The sequence below is a fragment of the Salmo salar genome, chromosome 01, assembly GCF_965601325.2.
Source record: "Salmo salar chromosome 01, fSalSal1, whole genome shotgun sequence".
Classification (NCBI taxonomy): domain Eukaryota; kingdom Metazoa; phylum Chordata; class Actinopteri; order Salmoniformes; family Salmonidae; genus Salmo; species Salmo salar.
The window spans coordinates 97,340,579-97,353,331 of NC_138291.1; the positions used below are offsets into that span (position 1 = coordinate 97,340,579).

Below are 12,753 nucleotides of genomic sequence, written 5' to 3' on the forward strand. Positions count from 1 at the left end.
GACATTTAAAAGAAATTGTGTTTCATGTACAACTACCATCAAGTCTCTACCACTGGAATGAGGAAGGAGGACATGCTTGCACCTCTCTGTCTCATATTATGATAGGCATTGTAACGGCCGTCGTCAGAATCAGACCAAGGTGCAGCGGAGGATGTGTTCATCATTAGAGTTTTAATGAAAAAGAGAACACTACAAAAATAAACAAAAGACGACAGCAAAACAGTCCTGTCAGGATTAACTCTACACAACAGAAACACTAGACAGAAACAATTACCCACCCCATGCTCCTTATGTGTGACTCCCAATCAGCAACAACGAACTTCAGCTGTGCCTGATTGGGAGCCACACACGGCCCAAAACAAAGAAATACAAAAACATAGAAAAAGGAACATAGAACGCCCACCCAATGTAACACCCTGGCCTAACCAAAATAAAGAACAAAAATGTTGTTATGAAAATATTCACCTTATTGTAGACTACATCATAGACAAAGTATGATACTCTCTACTCTACAATACAGATTAGAACTATGGTTTTACTGTCATTTTAGACAGATACAGTCTAGGTAATATAAAACACAGTTTACCAACACTTTGGAACTCACCTCGAAGTTTGAGGTTAATAAGGAAATCATCTAAAAAGAGGAAGAACTAAGAAGCACCACATAAACAATAATTACCTTGGATTTTTGCTGAGATTGCTGGTTAATCATTTATGACTCTTTCCCTTTTTCCTCCATTTGGACATCCTGTTACCTTTTTGATCAATGAGTGGGGTATACTGTAACAACATAAATACATATATCCATTAGTCAATGAGTGAGGTATACTGTAACAACATAAATACATATATCCATTAGTCAATGAGTGAGGTATACTGTAACAACATAAATACATATATCCATTAGTCAATGAGTGAGGTATACTGTAACAACATAAATACATATATCCATTAGTCAATGAGTGGGGTATACTGTAACAACATAAATATATATATCAATTAGTCAATGAGTGAGGTATACTGTAACAACATAAAGACATACAGTACCAGTCAAAAGTGTGGACACCCCTACTCATTCCAGGGTTTTTCTTTATTTTTACTATTTTCTACATTGCAGAATAATATTGAAGATATCAAAACTATGAAATAACACATATGGAATCATGTAGTAACCAAAAAAAGTTGTTACGGGCGTCGTATAGAGGAGACCAAAGCGCAGCGTGTAGAGTGCTCATCGTTATATATTTTAATGGAAACGAACACTAGACAAAATAACAAAATGAGAGCCAACAGTTCCGTCAGGTTTACAAACTAAACAGAAAGCAACTACCCACAAAAACAAAGGGAAAAACAGGCTGCCTAAGTATGGCTTCCAATCAGAGACAACGATAGACAGCTGCCTCTGATTGGAAACCATACCCGGCCAAAACATAGAAAACAAAACATAGAATGCCCACCCACCTATCACACCCTGACCTAACTAAACAGAGAAAACACAGCTCTCCTAGGTCAGAGCGTGACAAAAGTGTTAAACAAATATATTTTAGATTTGAGATACTTCAAAGTAGCCACCCTTGGCCTTGATGACAGCTTTGCACACTCTTGGCATTCTTTCAAGCAGCTTCATGAGGAATGCTTTTCCAACAGGCTGTGGTCCAACTCATCCCAAACCATTTCAATTGGGTTGAGGTTGGTTGATTGTGGAGGCCAGGTCATCTGATGCAGCACTCCATCACTCTCCTTCTTGGTCAAATAGCTCTTACACACCCTGGAGGTGTGTTTTGGGTCATTGTCCTGTTGAGAAATAAATGATAGTCCCACTAAGCGCAAACCAGATGGGATGACGTATCGCTGCAGAATGCTGTGGTAGCCATGCTGGTTAAGTGTGCCTTGAATTCTAAATAACTCACAGACAGTGTCACCAGCAAAGCACCCCCATACCATCACAACTCCTCCTCCATGCTTCACGGTGGGAACCACACATGTGGAGATCATCCATTCACCTACTCTGCGTCTCACAAAGACACGGCGGTTGGAAAAATCTCAAATTTGGATTCATCAGACCAAAGGACAGATTTACACTGAATGAATGTCCATTGCTCGTGTTTCTTGGCCCAAACAAGCCTCTTCTTCTTACTGGTCTCTTTTAGTAGTGGTTTCTTTGCAGCAATTTGACCATGAAGGCCTGATTCACGCAGTCTCTTCTGAACAGTTGATGTTGAGATGTGTCTGTTACTTGAACTCTGTGAAGCATTTATTTGGCCGCAATTTCTGAGAATGGTAACTCTAATGAACTAATCCTCTGCAGCAGATGTAACTCTGGGTCTTCCTTTCCTGTGGCGGTCCTCATGAGAGCCAGTTTCATTATAGCGCTTGATGGTTTTTGCGACTGCACTTGAAGAAATGTTCAAAGTTTTAGAAATGTTCCGTATTGACTGACCTTCATGTCTTAAAGTAATGATGGACTTCATTTCTCTTTGCTTATTTGAGTTGTTCTTGCCATAATATGGACTTGGTCTTTTACCAAATAGGGCTATCTTCTGTATAACACCCCTACCTTTTCACAACACAACTGATTGGCTCAAATGCATTAAGAAGGAAAGAAATTCCACAAATTAATTTTTAACAAGGCACACCTGTTAATTGAAATGCATTCCAGGTGACTACTTCATGAAGCTGTTTGAGAGAATGCAAAGAGTGTGCAAAGCTGTCATCAAGGCAAAGGGTGGCTACTTTGAAGAATCTCAAATATAAAATATATTTTGATTTGTTTAACACTTTTTTTGTTACTACATGATTCCGTATGTGTTATTTCATAGTTTTAATGTCTTCACTATTATTCTACACTGTATAAAATAGTAAAACTAAAGAAAAACCCTTGAATGAGTCGGTGTATCCAAACTTTTGACTGGTACTATATATATATATATTTTATATTTAACTAGGCAAGTCAGTTAAGAACAAATTCTTATTTTCAATGACAGCCTAGGATTAGTGGGTTAACTGCATTGTTCAGGGGAAAAATGACAGAGTTGTACTTTGTCAGCTCGGGGATTCGAATTTGCAACCTTTCGGTTACTAGCTCAACGCTCTAACCACTAGGCTACCCTGCCACCCTGTATATCTGTTATCCATTTCCCTTCCTACTACTGGGCCTTCTTCGTAATGAATAACTAGGATTATACTGAGTAGTAATTGATACTAGAATAGAATAGTGATTAGGCCATACAGAACTACCTTTCACGTATTGAAACAATATACATTTTGTATGGATTATAACCTAGTATTTAAAGTATTTACCTAGTGATTTGTAAAAGTAGGCTATGTGTTGCCAACATCTCCTATCAATACATTAAGGAACTGAAGGAAGGCACAGGGGATAAGTAGTGAGGCTGTCTGGGGGATCAGTGTATTAGCATTGATAAATTCATAGGGCAGTATTTGGGTTCTTGTGGAGAGGTTGAGTGGTAGAGGATCTAGTCTGCCATATGCACTTAGACTGCTCTTTGGTTATAGTCGTTAGTGATATCCTCCCTATGCCACGGCAGGCTTTCATCTCAAGAGCAATGTGCCACTTTACTTAAAGCTGACTGGCAATGCTTTACTTGTTAGATGCATTTATGAGCCTTGATTCATGTTTGATAATATAAGGCTAATGTTATGTTTCTCTATGTACTTTGGAACATTTTGGTAAGACTTTTCTTAAAGATTTAGCCTTTTACTTAAAGATTTGTCCATACCTTTTTGCCGTTAAATTGATCGATGGTATGGTTTCTAGAATATCCTTGTTGACAGAATGTTCATTGAACAGTAGATGTCAGCCTTGCACCTAAACCAAACAGTCTGCAAAGGTCAATGGATTTTTACAACCTCTCTCAGATACTCTATTTATCAACTCACCGTAGACCCTACTGTGTACATACATTCATGTCATTAATCATGATTATAATGATCCCTCTTGTCAACATTACAATAGTTATTTAATTGAGCTTCTATATATAGTAGTTTGCACATTACAATGTATCTACACTCACAGTTTCCCTATATGTACAATGGCAATGCTCTTACTCAACGTGTAGGCTGTAATCAGTGTGTGCGACAGTGCTGGATGGTTTAGTATATCCATGTTTTGGTATGTGAAAGTATTTTATTTCCTGATAACACACATCCCACAGCTAGAGTGTCAGCTGAGCCCCTGCCATAGGGCCCCTGTGAGTACTATGACATCAGAATGGTATCGCCCATGTCAAAAGCTGGAGTTCACTGCAACTGAGATACGCTCAGGGGTTGAGCCTCATGTCTCGAAAGGAAATAGAGCCAGCCATCTTTGGTGTATTTTTAAGTGGTGTGAACAAGCTCAGGGCTGGTGATCTTTTAGTTTAGTATTAGCATTTACGGCCAAAGTAACAGCATATGCTCATTGTACAGTGCTGCCTTTGTGTGCTGTAATAACAGAGATACTGTACACAGTTTAGGAGGACGGTTTAGGAGGTGGGAGGACGAGGAGATGGGCTATGGTGAGGCGTTCACAGTGTAGCTGCCTGTGACACAATGCTCAGGGAGGGTCTGGAGGCAGGAGAGGGCTGGTTTCTGTCAGCTCTGGGCAGGAATTGGAGAGCCTTCCTGAGACCATATAACTCACTCAGGGCTTTGTTCTTCTTCTCAGGAAACCGTAGCTTAAGAGGAACAATTCAGATGGCTGTAACAGTGTAAGAAAGTTTTGCAGGTAGCCATAATATGTAGATTTAAGATTTCCATTGGCCAAATATAGTATTGAACTAACTTTCTATTCAGTTTTCAAAGACCTGTTTGAAGATTTGTGTTGATTTTATATGTATTACTAAGTTACTAAAACTATGCCATGATTATTTGGATTTTAGAAATTGATGTTTGCAAACATCAAACTGCCATGAATTTCAAGATCTTGAACACTGGAATGATATTGTGGTGTCAGTAACTCTGTGTTAGGAAAATGTCTCTATACTGTATGGATGAAATCCTGGCATCTACATCTCAGTTGTAGGCTGTTGGGGAGGTAGGCTACAGAGACTTCCTCCCTAGACCTCTGACGGGTAGTAGACTAATCTGCATAAAGGAATGACAGGCATTCTTGAGCTGAATCAGTGAGACCCAGCGGTTTTTTCAAGAGTTTTATCCCAACAATTGTCCACTGCCTGAAGTAGGTGAAATGAACTTTAGGATTAGGCGATGGCTACGATTTTGTGGTGAAAAAAAAAGTTCCTCGGGGACCGCGTGATTGTTGCTTTTTCGGTCAATTGAAGACAGCATGGGCCAGACGTCTGTCTCTACCTTGTCTCAAAATGCGAGCGGTGGTGAGTCTGCTTTCCTCGTTCAAGCGCGTACCGCTATCTTATTGTTTAGGAAGTCGATGTCTGACAATTTTCACTCGTTATATTATTTTTTCTAACTTTATCCCTATTGAAATGTAGCTTTTCAACAAGTTTGAGTTGGTTTGCCGGAAAGGATCTGTCTTATTTTCCATCACTCCAATGTGCTCGTGTATATGCTGCTACATCATTGCAGCTGATTCTGAATGCATGTACATGTAACAAGCTGCTGGAAGTAATTGTCTTCCATCAGGCGAAACGAAAGTAACATTTACTTTTACAAGAATCGGATACTTTGTATCACTAACTGTTACGTTATGGTCATCAGTGATGGACTCAACAATTACTAATATTTGAACCCTGTTTAATATAGACACAACTAAATGACAATGCAAACTGGAAGACATGCAAAACATTGATTGTTTGTTCAATAGTGAACTAACCCTAACCCGTAAAGAATCGAGTACAACACAGCTCTGGCTCGGGGGACGTACGGGTTCTACTCGATTTTTTACGGCGCAATAACAGTTCACTATTGAACAAATAATGAATGTTTTGTACTTCAATCTGGCCCGCGAGACAAAAAATAAAAAATAAAAAAAATATAATCAAACCCGGGTCTGTAGTGACACCTCAAGCACTGCATTAAAGTGCCTTAGACCGCTGCGCCACTCGGGAGGGCCCTGCAAACTGATTTTAACAAATAATTGGTCATCCAAAAAATGTGGCCTTCTGTTGAATTTCACAATCCCGATGGGTCCCCTTGAGCCAAAATTTTGCCCACCCCTGGGCTATAGCGCTATCAACTACATATTCAATGGAAGAGATACTGATCAGCACATCTGTTGTCTTTTCAAAAGAGAGCAGGGACATATAGGTTTGGTGAACAAGCTAGCCTACACAATAAGTAACCTAATCTTGACTGAGACCTAAGAGCTTAAGCCTTAAGGTTTTAGCTCAGTGGGATAACACAGTAGTCTTGCCAACAACCTGGGTTCAAAACCCAGTTGGTCACACATGCCCAAGCAAACAGACATTACTGTATTGATGTCAAAGTTAGTATGTGAGTGGTGTTGAATAATGGTCTGTATTGGCACAGTCAATGCAGTGGGAGGTGTTCAACAGGTTGGATCAGGGATGCAACTTCTGTAGCATACAAAGCTTACTTAAAGGCCCAGTGCAATCAGAAATGTGATTTGCCTGTGTTTTTATATGTATGCCTCCTGAGGTTGAAGAGGCGCTGTTGCGCCTTCTTCACCACACTGTCTGTGTGGGTGGCCCATTTCAGATTGTCTGTGATGTGTACGCCAAGGAACTTAAAACCTCTTACATCTAGGCGTTCCACTAACGGAACCCCGTTCCGCCAGCAGAACCCCTAGCCAACAGCCAATGGGATAGCATGGCGCGAAATACAAAAATAACTAAAATACCACAATTCAATTTTCTCAAACATACGACTATTTTACACCATTTGAAAGATAAACCTCTCCTGAATCCAACCACGTTGTCCGATTTCAAAAAGACTTTACAGCGAAAGCAAAACATTAGATTATGTTAGGAGAGTACATAGACCAAAATAACCACACAGCCTTTTTCCAAGCAAGCATATATGTCAATAAAACCCAAAACACAGCTAAATGAAGCACTAACCTTTGATGATCTTCATCAGATGACACTCCTAGGACATTATGTTATACAATACATGTATGTTTTGTTTAATCAAGTTCATATTTATATCCAAAAACAGCTTTTTACATTGGCGTGTGATGTTCAGAAAATGTATTCCCACCAAACACCTCCGGTGAATTTACAAAAATACTCATCATAAACGTTGACAAAATACATAACAATTATTTTAAGAACTATAGATACGGAACTCCTTTATGCAATCGCTGTGTCAGATTTTAAAATAGCTTTTCGGCGAAAGCACATTTTGCAATATTCTGTGTACATAGCTCGCCATCACGGCGAGCTATTCAGACACCCGCCAAGTTCGGGGCAACCTAAACTCAGAATTAGTATTAGAAATATTGTGTTACCTTTGCTGATCTTTGTCAGAATGCACTCCCAGGACTGCTACTTCCACAATAAATGTTGTTTTTGTTCGAAATAATCCATAGTTATGTCCAAATACCTCTGTTTTGTTTGTGTGTTCAGGTCACTATCCAAAGGGTAACGCGCGAGCGCAATTCGAGACACAAAAAGTCAAAATGTTCCATTACCGTACTTAGAAGCATGTCAAACGCTGTTTAACCTCTTTAGGGTCGGCGGGACGAAATCGTCCCACCTACTCAACAGCCAGTTGAATCCCGTGGCGCGTTATTCAAATACCTTAGAAGTGCTATTACTTCAATTTCTCAAACATATGACTATTTTACACCATTTTAAAGACAAGACTCTCGTTAATCTAACCACACTGTCCAATTTCAAAAAGGCTTTACAACGAAAGCAAAACATTAGATTATGTCAGCAGAGTACCCAGCCAGAAATAATCAGACACCCATTTTTCAAGCTAGCATATAATGTCACATAAACCCAAACCACAGCTAAATGCAGCACTAACCTTTGATGATCTTCATCAGATGACAACCCTAGGACATTATGTTATACAATACATGCATGTTTTGTTCAATCAAGTTCATATTTATATAAAAAACCAGCTTTTTACATTAGCATGTGACGTTCAGAACTAGCATACCCCCCGCAAACTTCCGGTGAATTTACTAAATTACTCACGATAAACGTTCACAAAAAACACAACAATTATTTTAAGAATTATAGACACAGAACTCCTCTATGCACTCGCTATGTCCGATTTTAAAATAGCTTTTCGGTGAAAGCACATTTTGCAATATTCTCAGTAGATAGCCCGGCATCACAGGGCTAGCTATTTAGACACCCAACAAGTTTAGCACTCACCAAAATCAGATTTACTATAAGAAAAATGTTAATACCTTTGCTGTCTTCGTCAGAATGCACTCCCAGGACTTCTACTTCAATAACAAATGTTGGTTTGGTTCAAAATAATCCATAGTTAGTGTTCAAATATCCTCTGTTTTGTTCGTGCGTTCAAGACACTATCCGAATGGTAAAGAAGGGTGACGCGCACGACGCATTTCGTGACAAAAAAATTCTAAATATTCCATTACCGTACTTCGAAGCATGTCAACCGCTGTTTAAAATCAATTTTTATGCAATTTTTCTCGTAAAAAAGCGATAATATTCCGATCGGGAATCTGTGTTTAGGTTCAAAGACGAAAGAAAATAAAAACATGGGGTCGACTCGTGCACGCGCCTCAGCCCATTGTCCTCTGATAGAGCACTTGCCAAAAGCGCTAATGTGTTTCAGCCTGGGGCTGGAATTACATCATTCAGCTTTTTCCCGCCTTCTGAGAGCCTATGGGAGCTGTAGGAAGTGTCACGTTACAGCAAAGATCCTCAGTCTTCAATAAACAGAGTCAAGAAGCTCAAGGAATGGTCAGAGAGGGCACTTCCTGTACAGAATCTTCTCAGGTTTTTGCCTGCCATATGAGTTCTGTTATACTCACAGACACCATTCAAACAGTTTTAGAAACTTTTGGGTGTTTTCTATCCAAAGCCAACAATTATATGCATATTCTAGTTTCTGGGCAGTAGTAATAACCAGATTAAATCGGGTATGTTTTTTATCCGGCCGTGTAAATACTGCCCCCTACCCCCAACAGGTTAAAATACATTTTGATGGTATTTTTAATGTGAAATTGCGATAATATTCCAACTGGACAATAGTGTTTTCATTCAAGGAGGAAAAGAAAAAACAGAGTGCTCACGGGAACGCACATATCCAATCTCTTTGTCCTCAGGCAGACCACTCAGTAACTGAGCTCCTATACTCTGCCCAGAGACAGGAGAAGGCTCAATCCACTTTCTGAAGGCTTTAGACAGCCAATGGAAGCCTTAGAAAGTGCAATGTAACAGCACAGATACTGTAGTTTCGAAAGGGACTAGAAAGAAGAACTACATTTCTCAGATCCTACACTTGCTGGTTGACTTTTTCTCAGGTTTTTGCCTGCCATATGAGTTTTGTTATACTCACAGACACCATTCAAAAAGTTTTAGAAATAGTGTTTTCTATCCAAAGTGGTAACCAGTTTAAATCGGGTACATTTTTTCATCCGGCTGTGAAAATACTGCCCCCTATCCATATCAGGTTAAAACTTTCTACCTTATCTACTGCTGTTACTTTGATGTGGCGGAGCGTAGCCTAGTGGTTAGAGTGTTGGACTAGTAACTGAAAGGTTTCAAGTTCAAATCCCTCAGCTGACAAGGGACAAATATGTTGTTCTGCCCCTGAACAACAACATTGTTCTTAGGCTGTCATTGAAAAGAATGTGTTTTTAACTGACTTGCCTAGTTGAATAAAGGTAAAAACAAAATGGGAATATGGGGTTGCTCTCTCTTCTATTTCCTGAAGTTCATAATCATCTCTGTTTTGATGAGGTTGTTTTCCTGACACCACACTCCGAGTGCCATCACCTCCTCCCTGTAGGCTGTCTCGTCGTTGTTGGTAATCAACCCCACTACTGTTGTGTCGTCTGCAAACTTGATGATTGAGTTGGAGTCGTTCATGGCCATGCAGTTGTAGGTGAACAGGGAGTACAGGACGGGGCTGAGCACCCAACCTTGTGGGGCCCCAGTGTTGAGGGTCAGCGAAGTGGAGATGTTGTTTCCTACCTTCACCACCTGGGGGCGGCCTGTCAGAAAGTTCAGGACCCAATTGCACAGGGCGAGGTTGAGACCCAGGGCCTCCAGCTTGATGATGAGCTTGGAGGGTACTATGGTATTGAATCACAGTAAGGTACTTAATTGTTACCCAGAAATTATTTGATATTGAGATAAAAATGGCTGCATTGAACCTTTAACATTAACATTACTAACAAGTTAATGCATGTCTGACTTTTCAATTCTCCAGGGCCTAAATAAGCTGTGCAGCCACATTGGGGCTCCCGAGTGGCGAAGCGGTCTAAGGCACTGCATCTCAGTGCTAGAGGCATCACTACAGACCCTGGTTCTATTCCAGGCAGTATCACAACTGGCTGTGATTGGGAGTCCCATAGTGCGATGCACAATTGGCCCAGCGTTGTCTGGGTTAGAGTTTGGCAGGGGTAGGCCATCATTGTAAATAAGACATTGTTCTTAACTGACTTGCCTAGTTAAATAAAACATAACCTAAGGTGTTATATTTATGAGTTTACCTTGCAAGGCATGTATTCTCTTTAACAAAATTGTTCTCTCCCTCTTCCCTCCTATAAGCAATCATAGTCCATCATTTTCACTATTCGTAATAACAATGTCAGCTTTTCACATGTTTTGTCAATTACACAAAATGTGAGAAAATTATTACATGTCAAATAGCATGGGATCGTAAAATACCTTGGCGTTTAAGTGCGTAAGCCATCCAAAGTGACTGGATAAACCCTCCCCAGTGGCTTCAACTGAGGAAACCTCTCCTTATTTCCCCTTGACCAAATGTTTTTCTTGTTGCCCGTGGCACATAAAGAAAGACAATGGGAAAAACATCTGGTGAGCAAACAGCATGGCTGATCGCATTTAAAGCAAACAGATGGATGTGAATGAATGCTTTTTGATTTGGTGTGTAGTTTCATCATATGTTATTCGGCTACTTGAAGTTCTGTTTTCGAAGGCCCAAACAGTATTAGTGTTTTTGGTTATGAGACTCCTTTCTAATGACCTCATCACAGAACTAGAATCCCATCAGTATGAGTCACAGCCTGGAGTTGACAAAAAGGGTTTACTAAACTGTATGTAAGTGCATCAGTAAACACATAGGAGCAGACATGTGATTTGACCCTCCTAACGTAGCATTGTGGAAGTAGCAATTTCATACTATTCATGATTTCTCTGTACTACATCTGTGATGTTTATTTTGGCTGATTCTCTAGATACCTCATAAACATTAATTATCACCCTGACTGAGGCATGCTGGTCCTTTTTTGAAAGTCCTATAGGCCTGTTGTTTTCTCTGAAATGTCTTGATTGTTGCCTCATTACAGCTGAAACTGATATAGAACTACTGATGACATTTAAGTCATCTCAAATCTTAGATGGATTCTGTATAGTCCCAGTCATTCATTTGTCTATGGCTGAAATTTACACAGACAGCCCAATTCCAATCATTTTTTTCAGTAATTGGTCTTTTGACCAGTCAGATCAGTTATTTTGCCAATAATTGGGCAAAAGATCGGAATTGGGCTCCCTGTGTAAACGCAGCCATAGACAAATGTGGTGGAGCGGGTCGAGAGTTTCAAGTTCCTTGGTGTCCACATCACCAACAAACTATCATGATCAAAACACACCAACACAGTCATGAAGAGGGCATGACAACATCTTTTCCCCCTCAGGAGACTGAAAAGATTTGGCATGGGTCCCCAGATCCTCAAAAGGTTCTACAGCTGCACCATCTATTCTAGAGCATCCTGACAGGTTGCATCACCGCCTGGTATGGCAACTGCTCGGCATCCGACCATAAGGCACTACTGAGGGTAGTGCGTACGGCACAGTACATCACTGGGGCCAAGCTTCCTGCCATCCACAAACTACAGTGGCTTGCGAAAGTATTCACCCCCTTGGCATTTTTCCTATTTTGTTGCCTTACAACCTGGAATTAAAATGGATTTTGGGGGGGTTTGTATCATTTGATTTACACAACATGCCTACCACTTTGAAGATGGAAAATATTTTTTATTGTGAAACAAACAAGAAATAAGACAAAAAAACAGAAAACTAGTCGTGCATAACTATTCACCCCCACAAAAGCAATACTTTGTAGAGACACCTTTTTGCAGCAATTACAGCTGCAAGTCTCCTGGGGTATGTCTCTATAAGCTTGGCACATCTAGCCACTGGGATTTTTGGCCATTCTTCAAGGCAAAACTGCCCCAGCTCCTTCAAGTTGGATGGGTTCCCGCTTGTGTACAGCAATCTAAGCCACAGATTCTTAATTGGATTGAGGTCTGGGCTTTGACTAGGCCATTCCAAGACATTTAAATGTTTCCCCTTAAACCACTCGAGTGTTGCTTTAGCAGTATGCTTCGGGTCATTGTCCTGCCGGAAGGTGAACCTCCGTCCCAGTCTCAAATCTCTGGAAGACTGAAACAGGTTTCCCTCAAGAATTTCCCTGTATTTAGCGCCATCCATCATTCCTTCAATTCTGACCAGTTTCCCAGTCCCTGCCGATGAAAAACATCCCCACAATATGATGCTGCCACCACTATGCTTCACTGTGGGGATGGTGCTCTCGGGGTGATGGGAGGTGTTAGGTTTGAGCCAGACATAGCGTTTTCCTTAATGGCCAAAAAGCTACATTTTAGTCTCACCTGACCAGAGTTCCTTCTTCCATATGTTT

At 40.4% G+C, this 12,753-nt stretch overlaps 1 protein-coding gene across 3 annotated transcripts in view; it reads left to right on the forward strand.

The window, feature by feature from the left end:
• Positions 1–12,753, forward strand: part of LOC106610766 (phosphatase and actin regulator 2) — a 74,644-nt gene that overhangs the window by 22,073 nt on the left and 39,818 nt on the right. The window contains exon 1 of one of the 3 annotated variants that reach the window (XM_014210330.3): positions 5,069–5,333. The exons of the other annotated variants lie outside the window; for them this stretch is intronic. Within the exon in view, the coding sequence (XP_014065805.3) occupies positions 5,288–5,333 (46 nt within the window). The 5' untranslated portion in view covers positions 5,069–5,287. Of the gene's footprint in view, positions 1–5,068; positions 5,334–12,753 lie in introns of those variants that run through there. 3 annotated transcript variants of the gene reach the window in all.